Consider the following 18,348-nt stretch of genomic DNA (forward strand, 5'->3'; position numbering starts at 1 on the left):
ATATTCGACAGCAGTAGCAGCAACATCGACCCTGGCGCATTCATTTCATTCAACTTGCCTTCAAAGGGCCTCGTATAGGGATGCCAAAAATACAGCGCGATATATAAATATTATATCAAGTTGAGCTTTTTTATGCCAAATTCAATAGCCATACAAGTATATAACGTGCACTCGCTGCTTTTAAAGTAAATTTTAACTCCGAGAATTAAAACTCTCTGGAATCAAAGAAAAATTCCATATAAGCATATAATTTAATATATAGAAATTTCACAATTCATGTTCCGATGATATCAGATATCTGTCTAACCCATCGATATTCTATCGACCTTATGATATTCATCCCTAGTCAGGTGTGTGCGTGGGTGGTGAAATGGGTGGGAAGGTCGGGTCCCCGGCTATGCGCGCATTATTTTTGATTTGGCAACAGCGATGGGCCCCAAACCAACAGTAAACAAATTAAGTCGAGCGTAAAGTCGGCCAGCGGAAAGGGGGCATTGCCATTAGGGGGGCGTGGCTGGCCGGGTTGGATTGGATTGGGTGGCAGGGGAATGGAATGGGGACGCATGCAAGCGTGCAGAAATCGCAACAAATTAAAAGAGCCACAAACAAAAACGAGAGCCCCCAAAAGCAAAAGCCGAATAAGATGACTGAACATGCCGAATTGGGGGGATGGGGGCGATGTGCTGAAGAACGGAGAGTGCTGAATACTGAATACTGAATGGCGAATAACGAATAACCAAAGCCCGAATGAGGCAAACGGAATGAAAAAAAAAACAAACATTTGGAAAAAAAAAAATAAAATGAAAAAAGTAAAAGTGAAAAACTTGAGATAAATTGGCTTCGACAAGGAAAAAGTTTTCCTCAATGGAAGCGATCAATTTAATTGCTTCTATGACATCAGAGGGCCATTGAATTGACTACTCATCTGTACAGAGATTTGTAACATGAAGTGGAAAACTTAAGTACTTCATACACTGTTGGAAAAGGACATAGCTTAGCATGGTCACACTGCTCTTATCAGCCGAAAGGGTCACATTTCCAAAGCTGCGACTATCTGATAGTACTGCTTTTAAAGGCTTAAGCCAGGGGCGGAAATTAACAATTCGAACACAGAAGCACGACGACCTGTTGTCCGAGGCTCCTCTGGCTCCTCGTCCCCTCGCTCATTTGACAGGACGAGGCACATTTGTGTAATGAATACAATGCACGTACTCACGTGGCGGTCAGCGAGGCCAATGGGCATCGGCCAGAAGGGATCCATGCCGCGCTTCTGGTCCTCTGTCATAAACTAATTATGGCAGCGTGGCAGCGACTTCACATTATCCAAGGAGCGAGTGCTGCCCCGCATTCCATGCTAATGATGCCTGCGTGTCCGAATGGCCGTGTGTGCTCCTAATGGCAACCGCACAAGGATGCAGCCAGCTGGTGTTGCTGCCTCTGGTTGGCAACCCCCTGACCACCAAAACCGACACATTGCACGCGCCGTGCACATTTCACGCTAAAAGCGCCGTAAAACGAAGGAGACAACTTTGGCGGAAACTGCCCCAAAATGCATCATCCCATATGAGGGGTGTGCTAAAAGTTGCATTGCTAATTTGGGTGGAAAAGTTGCAAAGACGACCGCGTGCTGTAAAAGGCAAATGTCAACTTACAGAGAAAAATATCTTAGGTATTCGCTTTTATGACAATGCATCAAGTGTGCTGGCAAACTGTGTGACCATGCAATGCATAATTTGGTTGTAATTAGGTTATTTTCCAATATTTTCCAGGGGAACTGATTAATTTTCCCTAGCTGCCATTTGATTACAGTTCGTCGAGTGGCTCCATCGATGGACATCGATGCGAAAAACGGGAAAGCAGCGTATGCCATCCGATATTGATACGCAAGGCCAGCTGGCGACGCTGAGGCGGCTTTAACTTTTTGGCAAATGGCACCGCTGACCTCAGCTGCAGCCGAAGTCACGTCTGGGTCACCAAAGACACGGTCGAGACGAGCGTCGCCAGCGGAAGCGGAAACGGAAGTGGATGTGGATATGGAACTGGAAGTGGAAGTGGGGTAGCGCCATCAAGTTGAACTCAAATTAGTTTAGCCAAAGCTGTTTGATTGCTTCTCGTACCGAACTAAAATGCAACCAGGGCAAAGTTGCACCGCAGCCCAGCCACAAAATCACTTTGGCTCCCAGCTTACAGTTCAACTCGACTCGACTCAACCACACTTTCTACATAATAATTGGCGCTGGGGGAGGCATTGGCAATGCCATCGCCATCGTATCGTAAACTTTGAAAATAAAATCCATAAAATGTCAGCAAGATATAGAAAACAATACAATGGCGGGACGGGGCGACGCTTGAAAAGCGCGAACAATGGGGCAAATCAAAATTTATGGCTAACAATTAAGTGGCAAGTATCGAGAGAGTGATTACGTACTTGTGCCACAAAGAAAGGGATTTCTCCATGGGACGGGAGTGGAGTGGAGGGCTGTGTTGCGGATGTGGCACATCAAGTGGCTAAATCGCAGCCATCATCGCGGCTTTCGGGCTAAAAATAATGCCAATCCACTCACTGCGATGTCACCGGAGAAGCGACTTGACGTTCGAAACTCAATTATCATAATTTACTCAGACTCAGACACAGAACCACGGGCATAAATAAATATCCAAGTCAGTCAATTTTAATTTCGCTCCAAGTGAAATGTGAAGTGAAAGAAATATGCAAAGCGATTTTTCATGCACATGTGCCACATGCCACTCGACGAAGCAGCGGGGATCTGGAGCTGGAGCTGGAGCGGTAGCAGGAGGAGTGCCACTGGCACTGGCAGATAAACAACATCGAATCGCCAGGGTTGTCAACTTCTTCCTTCCGCCTACGCCTCCGCCATATCCCGTATACTGTATCCCACATCCCACTGATTGGCGCACATTATCCCCCAGAAAATGAATGGGGGGATGCGGCAAATATGAAAACAAGTCGGCAGCGAAAGGATACGGCAACTGGGACTGGGGGACATATATCCACTGGTTCCGTCTCTCAATGACGATGCCCATTCAGATATTTATTATTTATGCCCAGCGAACTCGCACACACATACACACACACGCAATACCTTTTGCAACTGCTGACATTGTAGCATGAATTTTGCAACAGGCAGCTAAAAAAAAAGACAGAGAAATAGTCGAGTAAATCGAATATGAGATACCCAGTAAATATATAATAGGTTATATATTTTTTGAATTTAAGGCAACCTGTTACCTTAACATTGTAAGCTTGTAGTTTAATTAGAAAATTGGATATTGCGATTAATCGTAGCTATCTTGATTGCCCTAAACCCTGGATTACAAAAGAATACACCTGTAAAAAATCGCATCCTGCGCCGAATCGAGTGTCCTTAGGCGCATTAAAAAAAAGAAAAATGAAAAATACAACATAGAGTGAAGAGAAAAGGGAGCAGCAGAAGGGCGGAAAAAGAAGAGAAAAATCAATAGGCTCACAACGCACATCCTGTGAAATGTGTGACAAGGACACTCCAGCACACACACCCATGGGTAAATTGCCAGCGAAGGACAATGGCAATTAGGGCACCCCAGCCACCCCATCAATCCACCGAACGTACACACTCTCTTCGTTTTTGTTTGTGCAAAGGATATGGATTGGTGATGAGCATCAGGCACCAGTTGCGCGGCCGGGTGTACTGCGTCAGCGCCCTGATAGAGATCTCGGGGAATCCCGGATACGGCAGATTCGGTTCGCCGGACGAGCTGGACGAGCTGGATGACGAGGTGTGCGAGGAGTCGCCGTCGTCGGAGCTGCAGCTGCCATTGCAGCTGGAGCCGGTCGATGAGCTGACCGCTCCACCAGTTCGTCCTCCTCCTCTCGACCGGGATCGTCCGGCGGCTGTTGCTGCGGCAGCATCGCTCAGCGATGAGGCTCCACTATGCCGGCGTCCTGTTCGCCGACGTGCCGCCTGCTGCTCATCGCGACGTTCGCGGCGCTCATGGCGATCCGAACGCTCCTGACGATCCTGGCGATCCTGACGATCGCGTCGATCGTGGTGCTCCTTTCCCTGATAGCGACGCCTGCTGCTGCCACCACCATCGGATGCATTCGATGTCTGGCGATGCGAAGACCTCTGGCCGCTGCTCGTCCTTTCCGCAGGATTCGCCGACGCCGACTTCGCATTGGCACTGGAGGAACTGGTTTTCCGCAACCGCTGGCTGCCCCTTCGGTGGCCGCTGCCACCGGAAACGGATACGTTGCTGCCACCGCCCCCATCGACGATCACCGTCATGGGCGGCTCTTCGTTGGAATGCATTTGACTTACTCTGTTGGTGGTGGTGGTTGTGGTGCTGCTGCTGAGCTTGCTGTTGCTGTTGCCGATGTTGCTGTTGCAGCCTTCTGTTGCTGCTGCCACGCGACGTCGCTGGCCATTCCTAGCTGCTGCTGTCGCCGATGTTGCCGCTGTCGATGTTGCAGATGTTGCTGATTGAGTGGTAGTTGTTGTTGCTGTTGCCACCGCTGCCGCTGGCTGTGGCAGCATTTTCTGGGGTGCCAACTAAGCGAATTTTGGTCATTCCATCTTCCTGCCGATTGCTAAAATTGAAAAAGGGGAAAGTGAGCAATTAGTAGAGTCATTAAAATGGAATATTAAATTATATGTGCAACGTCAGCTTACACCGAAACAAAGTGACGAAATACATACAAATTAACATAATACCACAAAATAAGATCCATACAACCATATATGAAGGATTAAATTAATACTTCTTTAATTTCATTTCGAAAATCCCGTTTCTCCTATTTCTTTCCAATTTTAAGCGCATTACTTATTTCATTACGCGCTAATGAGCGCATTTGAACAATTTTCTTCTGGTGTACGTGCAAAGTTTCGGGAATTGATTTTTAATGCGATACTTGGCGTCAGCAATGGGCACCACCCACCTACCAAGTGAGCCACCCGACCACCCAACCACTCACCCACATAATGAAGCCAAAACATAATTTATACGCACGTGCGTTGCTTTTTGTGAAAACTTGATGTATGTGTGTGGCTATGTGTGGGTGCGTGCGTGTGGAGTACGTAAAAATAATGAGAAGCACATTTTGTGCGTATAGACAAGAAACGTAGCATACTTTTTGGGGGATACCCTTGTGCGTTCAATCATTAATTACGGCTCGTGTGCGTCTGCCTCTGCGTCTGTGTTTGTGTTTGTGTTTCGGCGTGAGGTGAGGACCTCTAACACATTAACGTGCCAAAAAGTGCTTCGTTGTGGTTACCCACACACACCCACTCACACTTGCAATTGTATGAAAATTGGCTCATTGATAGGCTGCCAAAGAAATGCCACAAAGGACGAGACTCCTTTGAAAAGCTATTGAGATATTTGTGCGAATCTATGCAATCGATTGGGCAAGCAGCGATAATAGCCCGTTCTTATCAAACAATTTATTAAAATGCAGATAAACTAGAAACCAACTCCGAAAAACTCAAAACTAAAAAAATTCAGAAATTTTCTACTAATGATAAAAAATGTTATCTATACTGATTTCTTGTTCGTACACAAGTCCGTTGATTCTTTGGCTTTTCAATTGGGCCATTCGAGAATTTGCAGGAGACACGTGTCCTTTGGATGTATTTTTGTTGATACTGCCGTTATTGTTATGGTTATTTTGTGGGTGGACCTCAAGACTAGAAATCACAATAATTAATCGTTGGCTGGCGCCATTTGTTTATCAGCCGGAAACGGAAGTCAGCGTCAAGACAAACAATGCCAAACACACACTCAGGCACAAACACAAGCGCACGTGACAATACAAAAGTTACCATATTATTTGGAAAATGTTGAGCAGGCTTAAGAAGACAGGAGCAAACGCACACAAGCACACACACACTCATGTACACAGTGGGACAACTGGCGGACCAAGTCTACATCGCCGTGAAGACGGACGTCTTAAAGTAACGCTGCGCGAAAATTCGAATTTATAGTAGTTGTGTCGGCCGGTGTGTGCGGCATACTGACAGAGCTACACGGTGGAGTCGCGCCACAGCTTTGCGCTACAATCGCGCGAGTTTATTGCGCGCCTGTTTCAGGTAAATAGGTAATCTATTTGCTGGCGTTTGTTGCAGCTGAAAAAACAGCTGATAGCGCTGCCAACTAGGCGCAACGGGTGATCTGGAGAGGGCGGCGTTGCCAGATCAACCGTGCGATCAGTGTTGTGTTGCGACAGTAGGGCGCGAAATTCAAAATTAAATTTAAATTAAACCGTTGAAATTTAATTTAAAGTTAATTTTGTTACGGGTTACTGGGAGAGCACAAGTCGTGAAGAAAGGGGAAGAGGCGCAAAGGTCGCGGACAGACCAAATATCAACCTCTCACCGTTCTGGTGCCTAAGCAGAGGCTCTGGTGTCCGAGTCGAGGCGGTACAAACCTCCATCCGTATAAGCCAGGGGGAAATCCGTGGCCTACGTGGGAACCCCTTTCCAAGGCTGGTGCTTCGCCTAGGTAACTTAGGCCATCCTTTAGTTGATGGACAGCTCAGGGGGGGGCAGTCCCCCTGATCGCAACGACCCGTTCAGGAGGAGCTCCCGACTTTCGAGATCCCCCACCAGAGGAGTCAGTAACCCGACCCATGGTGACGGAATCTCAGTCCCGTCTGTGGCGAGGGGTGAGCACGCAGGCTCCCAGCCGCCGTTGACTAGCGACTGCAGCGATGCTGTAGAGGTGGAGAACATGGCTCCTACAGCAACTACGACCGCGACAAGCCAGAAGACGATGGACCACATTGCCGTGCCATCGCAAAAGACGGGAGGGAAGTCCCCAGCTGGTTCCCCTCATCGGTCTTCGGACCTGTCCACGGCTCTCCAGAACGAGGACCTGAGGGGCATTCTCGCCAGGATGAATGGCAAGATAAATATCCTGCTATCCGCTTTCGAGACCCAACGGCACGTGACACGAGAGACAAAGGGCATAGCTTCCGAACTCTCAGCCCTTAACAACAGGGCTATAGAGCTGTACGAAGGTACTTCTAGCGAGCACTGCTTGAAGAGCAGTGGTACCCAGACGGAGGTACAAAAGCCTTCCAAAAAGGCTCCTCAAAAGGCGCAGGTACCCAAGGTGCAAGTGCCAAACGCCCAGGCGCCCAAGCCGAGCAACGGTGAAGAAAAGGCGCCTAGACCTATCGAGTCCAAGCCAGGCAGCTACGCATCTGTCGCCAAGAATGCTAGCACGGGTGCAGAGTGGACCAAGGTGAAGCCTACGCGCCTGCGTAAAAAACCTGAGGCACTCATTTTAAAAAAGACAGGAGAGGCTTCGTACGCAGAGATGCTTCGGAAGCTAAGATCGGACCCGAGCCTTAGCGAACTGGGCAGCCATGTACGTAAAATCCGGAGAACTCAGAAAGGTGAGCTGTTGCTTGAGGTAGAGGGGAAAGCTGCGGAAAGCGTCCCCAAGTTTAAGAGCGACCTGGAAGCGGCGCTCAATGACTTGGCCTCTGTGCGCACGGGAGCGCAAAGAATAGCCCTATCTTGCAGCGGCTTGGACGAGGCTACGACAGCAGCTGAGCTCCACAGCTGCATGGTCGCCCAATTCCAGGGTCTGCAGATAAACCCTGAAGATATCAGGGGCCTTCGCAGAATGCGGGATGGCACGCAGATAGCCTCAGTGCTGCTGAACGCGAACGTGGCGATACCGGTCCTTAAACAGGGCACCGTAATCGTTGGATGGTCAAGATGTCGCTTCACCCAGGACGTCCGACCCACGAGATGCTACAGGTGTTTGGGATATGGACATCGTTCAGCAACCTGCAAGGACACCGACAGGGCAGACTGCTGTCTTAGATGCGGTGAGCGTGGGCACAAAGCAAAGGGGTGCGTTGCAGCTCCAAAATGTCTGATCTGCAGCAGCGAGGTGGACAGAAACCACCCGACGGGTAGCTTTGCGTGCCCGACCTACAGAGCGACCCTGAAAGAAGCCAAGAGCCACCTTAATGCACGCCCACATTAGCGTAGTACAGCTCAATGTCAATCATTGCGCAGCAGCTCAGAGCCTCCTGGCCCAGACTGCGGCTGAGCGCAATGTAGACATCATGCTCCTAAGCGAACCCTACGTCTCAGGTAGTGGACAATCATCCATGATCCTTGACGAGACAGGTAAAGCAGCTATCAAATGCTGCAGCCCTCTCCACGTCCAGGAACTGGCTGCTTTACCTATGCGGGGTATCGCTTATGCGAAGCTAAACCACGTGCACATGTACAGCTGCTACGCTCCGCCGAGCGACACCCCCGATCAGTTCGAGGAGTTTCTGGAGGCGCTCGTGGACCATGCGAGAGGGCGAAGCCCGAAGGTCGTTGCCGGCGACTTTAATGCCTGGGCAGTGGAATGGGGCAGCAGGACATCCAACGCCAGAGGCCGAGCTGTGATTGACGCCATGGGATTGCTGGACCTTATACTGCTGAACGACGGACGGAAGCCGACGTTCAACAACGATAGGGGTACGTCCTTTATTGACGTTACCTTTGTCAGCAGAGGGCTAGTGGACATCAACAACTGGATGGTCCATGACGTCATGACGCTGAGCGACCACGCCCTGATCTCCTTCAGTCTCTCCCCGGAGGGCATGCCCAGGAGACGGCAGAGCAGAACAGCCGGGAAAGCATGGGACACCAGGAAGATCGATGAGGCCATGCTGGCCTATCAGATCAATTCCCTGGAAATCCCAAATGGGGACGCAGAGAGTATGGCGGCAGGCCTTATGTTTATGCTCGAAGATATCTGCGACGCAACCATGCCTAGGAAAAATAAGGCACAGCGCAAACCACCCGTTTACTGGTGGAGTGCCTCCCTAAGCCAACTAAGGTCTGACTGCCTCAGAGCTAGGAGAACGGCGCAACGAGCCAGAGGCAGTACCCACCACGCGGAACTCTTAGAGGTTTTCAGAAGGAAACGCCTAGAGTTCAAGCACGGCATCGCGGCTGCCAAAGCTCGGTCGTTTAAGGAGCTGCAGGATGGCGTAGACAGCGATACTTGGGGCCTCGCCTACAAACTTGTCACCAACAAGCTAAGGAGGAGAGCGGCAACCCCATCCGACCCGGGGGTCCTGGCTAACATAGTAGGGGAGCTATTCCCAAAGCAAACCACTCTATGGAGGCCAACAGAGGCAGCCCCTGCCCCAGATTTCCAGTGCGTCACGGAACTTGAAGTCGTCGAGGCAGCCAAGCGCATCAAACCTAACAAAGCCCCTGGACTAGACGGTATTCCTGGAGCTGTTATAAAAGCAGTGGCGCTGGGTAGACCTGAAATCTTCAGGGCCACCTTCCAGCAATGCCTTCTGGACGGAATCTTCCCAACAAGGTGGAAAAGCCAGAAGCTAGTCCTGTTGCCGAAAGGGAAGGGACCAGCACATGCTGCAAACAGCTACCGCCCCCTATGCCTACTGGATATAGTAGGGAAACTATTTGAACGTATCCTGTATACTAGAATAGAGGCAATCACCGAGAGCAACAACGGCCTGGGAAGCCATCAATATGGCTTTCGGAAAGGAAAGAGCACACTGGACGCTCTTTCGGCCGTTAGTATCATCGCCAAGACCGCTCTATCTGGTGATAGATGGTTAGGGGGCAGGAAGGAATACTGCGCTATAGTGACTCTGGACGTAAGGAACGCATTCAACACCGCCAGATGGCCCGTAATACTCGCAGCCATGAACCGCATGGGGATCCCGGAGTACCTAAGGATAGTCGTTGGCAGCTACTTTAGGGACCGGGTTCTATGGTACGATACTGAAGATGGCCCAAAAAGATACCGAGTTTCGGCAGGTGTTCCCCAAGGATCGGTACTTGGACCAATTCTATGGAACATTATGTACGATGGGATCTTGGGCATCAACAGGCCCGTAGGAGTAGAGCTGCACTGTTTTGCTGACGATGTGGCAATCACAGCCGTCTCCAAAACAATCGCAGGGTTGGAGGACAAATGCAACTCTACGATCGGTGCTGCCATTATGTGGCTCGAGAAAGCCGGGCTAGCAATAGCGGCTCACAAGACCGAAGCAGTCCTTCTCAGCAGCAGGAAAAAGGTGGAGAACATGCTGGTCTCCGTCAATGGAACACAGGTGACCTCTCAAGAGTCCCTAAAGTACCTAGGAGTAATGATAGATCGCAGGCTATCGTTCAAGGACCACGCGAGCTACGCCAGCAAGAAGGCAGCAGTCACAGCCTCTTCGTTGGCCAGGCTGATGCCCAACGTCGGTGGCCCAAGACACCCGGCCAGGAAACTGCTGGTGTCAGTAGCAAAGGCTTCTCTGCTATACGCTGCACCAATCTGGAGCAATGCCACTAGCAGGGGCTCATACCTGAAAGGAGCTCGTTCGGTGCTACGGTCAATGGCCCTCAGGCTCATTAGAGGTTTCAGGACCATATCCGAGGACGCGGCGCTAGCCCTGGCAGGCCTGCCGCCAATTGATCTGGAGATCAAGGCTCTCAGTCTAATGCGAAGCGGCGCTTCCAAGCAAGAGGCACACGAGTGGCTAACAGGTGAATGGCAGAGCAGATGGCAGACTTCGCGTCGGGGGAGGTGGACTCATCAGCTCATCCCTGAGTTGACGGTCTGGGCAGAGTGCCAGCACAAATGCTTGGACTACCACCTAACCCAGTTTCTTACGGACCATGGCTGCTTCCGGGCCTACCTACTCCGGTTCCGTCACGTAGAGTCAGCTCGATGCTTGTTCTGCGTCGACGGTGAGGAAACAGCAGAACACGTGCTAATGCACTGCTCCAGGTTCACGGCGGAGAGGGAGCAGCTAAAGACGCTGTCAGGTACCCCGCTCAGCCCTAGTGGCTTGTTCGCGGCCATGCTGGCGAACAGCGAGGCTTGGGAGCTGGGACACAGCCTTATCATCAATATGATGAAGCGTGTCCGATCAGACGAGATGGCCAACAGAGTGGATGCCTAAGCCCAAACTGGCGCCCTGGGTGACGGCGGGCGAAGAATTCTACTCCAGAGTTCCCGGCTCGTCGTAAAAAATCAACTAAAGGAAGAAGGAGCCGCCAAGGACTACACTGAAGGCAGGGGGTGCGACCTGGCCTCACATCCTGCTCACCGAAGTCATACCTTGACTGGCAGTCCCGGTGAGCGAGTAAGGACTGAAGAGCACGCGGAGGTTTTTGTTTTAGTACGTAGGCATAATTCCAATAGGTCTTATGAATCGTGCATGCCACCTACGAACAGTAGGTGGTATCTTTAGAAGATTTTAATTTTCCTACCGTAAGTCGAATAAAAAAAAAAAAAAAAAAACAGTGGGACAACTATTGTAAGCGCCTTGCACAAAAACACATGGCACCCATGTTAACTCACACAATCAGGCTGTATCTGTGTGCGATTTACCCCTGCCTGTCTGCGTGTGTGTGTGTACCTTACACAGATATACATAATTAAACACAAACAGCGCGGGAAAGGCAACTTTGGTGTTGATATTAGTCAAAGGGCGAGCAAAAATACAAACAAACCCAACACACACACCAACGCACACCCACACACACGCACACATGTAGACTTTAGCCGAATAACGGGATCAATGTGACATTCAAACATGTCAGATATTAACGCGATAACAATTTGAAATGGGTCAACACAGTGTGTGCAACATGAATTTATATTGTAAGTGGACTCGAACCGTAGATATATATCGCCATAAACGGTTTGCCAAAACGAGCGGGCTTATTGAGTTCATTCCGAATGGATTTGCCAGCCATTGTGCATTATTATATCGCATAACAATTTGCAGCTCAATTCAATTGAAAAAAAAAAAAATTAAGGGTGTCTGGGAGCCTAATCCATTTGTCAAATGAAATAGGTGTTGTGCATTTGTTCTACTTTGGTTAAGTACGTAGCTGAAAAGTTTAAAACCAAATTTTCTGCAGAATTGATATCTTTAAAAAACCCATTTAAGACCTGTGTACTTATGCCACTGTGAGTTGCTGTTGTCTTCCAAGTTTTTTCCCTTATCACCAACCAATTTGTTATTTTCCCACACGCACATACACACATAGTTGTCTGCTAGTTGGCCCCCTTTCGCTTTTCCGCCGATGGGTTAATGTAAACAACAACCAGGACAACTCACTCTTCAGACTGTCGGTGCCATGAAAATATGCAAATAAATTGTCGCTTATGTGGCAAGATATTTGCACAGTGCTCCATGGCCCGCATACTTTTTATTCTGCGGCAGTCGGAGAATCTGCGGATATATAATTCACTTTTAAATGCAAAATCAAGCCCCTGTCATTGATAGCTGTCTCTGGAGCAAAGGGAAAATAAAACAAAAAACACACACACACAAAAAGTAAGGAAAGGCGAGAGGGAAAGACGCACGAATAATAAGCATACGCAGCGTGGTACACACGTTGGCAAATAAATCAGTGGCAGCGCGCGCCTCGATGTCGCCCGACGGCATGGAGATCCTTTCTTCTTCCTTTTTTTCGTGCCGCTTAGCTCATGGGAGTCCTCTGCTCGTGCCTGGAAGATTTATGCTCACCGCCTGCCTTATGAGGCAGGGCCTGTCGGGAAAAGTCGCCGACATTAGCATAAAGCTGGTGCCACTTTCCGAGGGGCAGGGGAAGTGAGAACTTTGAGCAGGATACAACTTAACTTTCGGTTATCAATGTCCATTCCGATTGCCATTCCATTAGGCAATGGTCAGTTGCGGGGATCTCTGACGATTTGTCCCAATCTCTCGAGCTCTGCTGTATTTATCTCGCTTTCGCCGCTTTTGTTGCTTGCTTATTGTGCTGATTTTATTATTATTTTCATTTGGCTTGACTGGCATAAAAAAAAAAAAAGTTGAAGGAGAAAACTCATTTTCATGTTCAGCAGCTGCCAGAAACACCGAAAGTTGCATATATATACGAATATATATGTATGTACTATATGTATGTGAATACCTGCTTGAGCTTGGCTTTCTTTTTTTTTTTGTTTTCATTTGATTTTCCAATCCAAGGGGGCCCACCGATTTCCACCGCTTTTCTTGCTTTTCAGCTTCATTGAGCGCATTTGTTGCTTACGCTTTTCTTTTCGTTTCTTTTTTTCCTGTTTTTATTTCGTTTTGATTGCCCTGGCCGGGGACTTGAGCTTTACTTTCGTTTACTTTCATTCTTTTCATTCACGGCCACACGCTGCTTATTGTCGTTTTAAATACGCAGACATAAAATTCATATTTTTATGCGTCACTTTTTATTGGCCATGAATGGCGGCCAGTAAGCCGGTCGGAAAATCCAGCATTCGGTATCCAGAATTCCGGAATCCACCTGGCGCATTCAGTTGAGCACAACCGTAAATTTCCGAGCTGAGCATCGAACGAATCCCTTGAACATCCTCCATACACATAGTACACACATCCCTTTCTCCATTTTGGCAGTTCGATAAATTCCGTACTTTTTTATTTGCAACTTTAACGTAATACGGTTAATGGAATCTGTGTGGGTAAGCGTGGGCCTTATTCATTATTCGATAAATATTCAGCATGCGAGCATGTGAAATGCACGTCTTGAGTTTCGAGCTAGGGGCGCCGAGGGGAGTTGAGCGATTCAATTTGGTAATGGAAGCCGTAATCGATAGAATCGATTTACAGCCCCGTCAATCGGCAATCACTCAGTTCATCAGGCATCGGTAGTAATCGATTGCGCCTGGTTTTGATAATAAATACTAGAGAGATATTTCAGATTTTAAATTTTAATTGCCTGCTTAAGGGAAAATAGTCGTATCAGTTACCAAATTATTCTTACTTTAGTAGCCATGAATATCATAATTGCAATTATTGCCCGTTTGCAACACATTTTTAATAAATTTTTAATAGGCACTCATATTTCAGCCATCGTTAGCTCTCGTAAATGTGCCATAAAATACACTCTTCATTTGGTTTATGGTCGTAATTATCGACAGGCCTTGGCTATAGTATTTTCCATTTTAATCACAAAAAGGTCTTTAAAATCGTAAGCTCATCAGTATAGTTATGCATTATATTAAATGACCTCTCTGGCGAATTCAGCGAACAATCAATATCGAAACGCTTTTAATGGAACTGCTGCGCTCAACGATTGCCGATGACTTAATTTGATCATTTGCGTTGCGACGACTCCAGTGGGAATTCGACCCCCGAATCGAATTAAATGTTCTCCTTGTTTGCTTTTATTGACTTTTAACTTTTAACTGTTAACCGCATTTCCTCAACCACCAGCAAGCAGTTGCAAAATTTCAGCGGCAAATTATTGCGCATACGCCGCGTGGGCCGCGCCATCGTTCAGTCAACATTTTTTGGCATCTCGCTTTTAAGTAATGAGAACGGCGATGGCGCCTTCATCTCCGCCTCATTGGCAGCATCTGCTAAATAATACAGAAAGGCGGAAAAGGTGGAAAAGCAGGGTGGAAATCAGGAAAATTCGCGAGGAAAATGCCAAGGAAATGGATGCCATCCAAGGTTGTGGCCATGTCGCATCGATATTGTAAATTACTTTTGCTGCGCTTCAGCTGACATTGAGAATTCCTGCGGAAAAAAAGGCGAAAACAAAGCAGCAATCCTTTTGCCCTTAGCGAAATCACGGAATTATGCTGATTTAATGCTTCTGGGGAATACCAAACTAATCGGCGACTAGCTTGGACTTATATACATATATATATATATATATATGTGTGGGAAAACTGATACCGATATAAATATCTGGGCCAAACGGGCAGCAAAAACCCCATGAATTTTTATGCAAATTCTTTTCGGGTTCAACTTGTTGAGCCACCAAAAGGATGCCACGAGCTATTTTTTCTTTTTCGTGCGAGACGAAGGGCAGAAGGTAGACTTTTCACAAATTAAACAAATAAGACAACAAGGGACAACAAAGCTCTAATTCGATTTAAATCTGAAATTTCCCACTCCAAAGCAAAGAGGGGAAAATTTCGGAAATGACAACGACATGTAAATACTTTTGCCCCCACCCTCACAAAAACATGTGAAATACACAAAATATCCCTCACTTGGCCAACAACAAAACCAAAAAAGAAAACAAAAAGTGAAAAGAAGAAAAACGAATTTTCGGTTGTTGACAAAAAGCCATAGGCTGGGCAAAAGTTTCCCTGGTATTCGTATTCGTACTCCCAAATCGAAAAGCACACGAATGAATTTTCATTCAATTATCTTGAACATTCGCCCGATTCTCCAGTTGGTTTGGTTTGGTTTCGTTTGTTTGTTTGTCTCGTCTGGGGAATGAAACTAGCCCCAAACCGTTCGGCCCAGGACCGAAAAGGACGAACAGGACGATGCGGACGCGAAGGACGAGCAGGAAGGCAATGGCCGGGCACGTTGAGGCCATTGTCTTGGCTGGAAATTCATAGCCGCTCTGTTTCAATTTTCGGTCAGTCGAGGTCCTGTCTCCATTCACATCCACATCTACATCCTCATTCTCATCCTCATCCTCATCCTCAGCCTTGTCCTTGCTCGCGCTCTCGCTTTTTATCTCCGTGTGCAAGTGGAGTGTCCTGAGTCCAGTGCCCGGTGCTCCATGCCATAAAATTTCATTTTATCAAACACTGAAAACGTGTCGGCTCGCACTCAAGGTAAACACGCTGATACACAGAGAAAAAAGCATGAGTAGGTGGGCTTTTTATAAATTTTAAACATTTAAGCAATTTTAAATTAATTAAACTCTGTATGGTTAATATATCTCATTGTTCATTTCTGCAGCTCTACAAGGATTCTATGAATAATTTGAAGTTGGCACACTTTCGCTCAGTGTCTTAATGCCGCATAGCAGTGGGCCGTAATGTCTTTAAAATGGAGTACTCGTATCTCGAGAGCGCCGTGAAGTTTGTTAAGGAAATCATCTGTATCTGTCCTAGGGCAGTTAATGGTGCGATCTGTGCGGCGATACTTGTCATCGGGGTGGCTGAACCCTGACCCCTGACCCTTGAGTCGCCCCACGCTTTTGAAAAGAAATGTATTCCCGCCTTTATGGCCCAAAAGTCTGTTCTTGATAATTTTCAATTAAACTTGGCCCGCCCTTCGCTTATTTCCGCTTATTGTTCGCTTTGTCAGTTGACGCAATTTTTGGTTTTTAATTGGCCGTCATCAGGTCAGCATGAACTTTTGAAATTGGCCAAATAATTTACTTGCCGTCTTGTTGTTATGCCTTTATTCCCGTTCCCCCTCCGGCTGCTCTGTTGATTAGGCTGGGAAAAAAAGTGAAAAAAGTGAAAAGTGGAGTGGCGGTTGTTCAAAAACTTGCCTAATTGTCCCGTCTTCAGGGAGTTGAAAATGGCATGGCAAAACTTTTCCGCCGCTCGTAAAAATAAATGTTTGGCGAGAAATGAAAAGGCGGCGAGAAAATGCGGCAGTTAAATTTCGCAAATTGAGTCGAATGAATAACTAAGTGGGTGTAGAATGCGACTGGAAAATTGCTGCTGGCTGCCGGTGGTTGCATCTTGAAGTTTGCATTAAGTTTCATCGGATATTTTAACATTTCAAATATGAGGATTTCAGACTTCAATCGCTTCAGTTGAAAAGTCATTACTAATTAAACTTGTTAATAGTACTAGGTATTTACCAACTGCAAGAATTTTCAGTGTAAAAAACCCTGAACTATTACACCGAGTTAAGAAAAAAGACCCTGCCAAATTTGGCCATCTTGACCCTTGGCTTAGCGTCCTCAGTTTAGAGTGTTTCGGTTGTTTTAACCCAGTTTCCGTGGCCGTCATAAAAAGGTGGTATGACAATTAAGCCCAGAGCTCAGTGAAAGCCGAACGGTTGGCTCTATGAATAACCACAGGCAAACACTGGATCCATTCGGACCCAAATATGTTGAGACTGCAGCCGAAAGATACGAGGAGACCCGGGATCTTGTCCAATTTTCTGACACATGACAAAAAGGAAAACCCTACGCCGGACTCAGCAACAGAGATGGATTCATGGAACTGAGCCATGCAAGTGAAATATGATATGAAAGGAACTGGGACTCAAGTTGTTCACCTTGAGACCTATTCGCCAGCCACATGACAACTGTCCCAGCATTTTGACCTAGTGCTAAACCAAAAGCAGAAAGTACGGAATACGGAATACGGAATGCAGAATGCAGAATACAGAAACACACTTTTGACCTTTGCCAGTGTGAGAGGAATGTTAGAATATAAGAACAACATGGCCTAGCATTTGTCTACCCTTTTGGCCTCGTCATTGTTTGCCCCACAGGCCCCAAAACTGGCAATAAACTTGTCTATTTAAGCACATGCCACAAAAAGAGACGACTAGACGTACGGTGCACGGTTGGGGGATGGAGGATGCTGGCTGCTGGAGGTTGGCTGCTGGAGGTTGGGGTTTCGGATGGGGGGCGGTTTACTATGCCAAGACATTGTTGAGCTCTTTTTAGAGCAGTTCTCATTTCTTTTGTTCGCTGTGTATGCGAGTGTGTGGCAAGCTCAATTTGAATTAAATTCAATTTTATTCTGCATTCAACTGTGCAACTTCAAGGTTGCCCACAGAAGCAAGTTGCAACAGCAGCAGCAACAAACAGGCAACAGCCTTTTTGCATTTGCCAGCGGCCATTAGGCAAGATGCCACCGGACCCCCGCCATCAACCAAACACCACAGATCCCACGCTTGACTAGCCTGATTTCTCCCCTTCTGCTTTTTGGTACCCATCAGTGGGGTATATTGGTTGCACATCAGGTGTGATTAATCTCTGGGGTGTAGATTAACTTATTGAATATTAGTACAAGATTTCAAGATCGTGACAATATCCACGGTATATGTCCTAAATATACTATTGGATGAAACTCGGTATCTTATAGTCTGAACGCTCCGCAAAATCGTTCTCTTATGTTTTTTTTTTTAGTTTTTCCTAATTCTTTTTTCGGTTTTGGCCCATTTTTGCACGTTAATTCTTTCTCGCTTTTTGCTGCTTTCAATCTTTCTGTTTGCATTTTTCGGAGGCCAGAACCCGCGTGTAGATGAAAAGGCATTCCATTCCAAAAAGCTGCCTTGCAATTAAGAAATTTGTCAGTTCGCAGTGCAGCCAAACGAAATGGAATGAAAACGAATTGAAATGAAATGCAATGCAATGCAATGCAATGAAATGAAATCAAACGTAATGAAATGAAATGAAAAGCATTCAATTGAACTGGGGAGAACTGAAATCCGTGTGCCACAAAGGCAGTCGTCTAATGAGCGCATAATTAAGGCGCAAAAACCTGATGGCGATGATGACTATTCGCCATAAGTTGAGTTATATGTACATTTCAATTTTCGACAGCAGACCCACTTGGATGATGATGCTGATGATGATGATGATCGCCATCGTAATGATGATGATGCCTGGTGGTGGT

The 18,348-nt window shown here is 47.2% G+C and overlaps 1 protein-coding gene across 12 annotated transcripts in view; it reads right to left on the reverse strand.

The window, feature by feature from the left end:
• LOC6612310 (voltage-dependent T-type calcium channel subunit alpha-1G) overlaps positions 1–18,348 on the reverse strand; it is an 85,397-nt gene that overhangs the window by 37,098 nt on the left and 29,951 nt on the right. For 7 of the 12 annotated variants that reach the window (XM_032724742.1, XM_032724737.1, XM_032724743.1 and 4 more), the window contains exon 4: positions 3,646–4,588. In XM_032724742.1, the coding sequence (XP_032580633.1) occupies positions 3,646–4,535 (890 nt within the window). In that variant the 5' untranslated portion in view covers positions 4,536–4,588. Of the gene's footprint in view, positions 1–3,645; positions 4,589–5,128; positions 5,466–5,555; positions 5,574–5,819; positions 5,924–18,348 lie in introns of those variants that run through there. The other 5 variants (XM_032724747.1, XM_032724746.1, XM_032724739.1 and 2 more) reach the window with 4 other exon arrangements.

Source organism: Drosophila sechellia, chromosome X (genome assembly GCF_004382195.2).
Source record: "Drosophila sechellia strain sech25 chromosome X, ASM438219v1, whole genome shotgun sequence".
In the NCBI taxonomy this organism is placed as follows: Eukaryota; Metazoa; Arthropoda; class Insecta; order Diptera; family Drosophilidae; genus Drosophila; species Drosophila sechellia.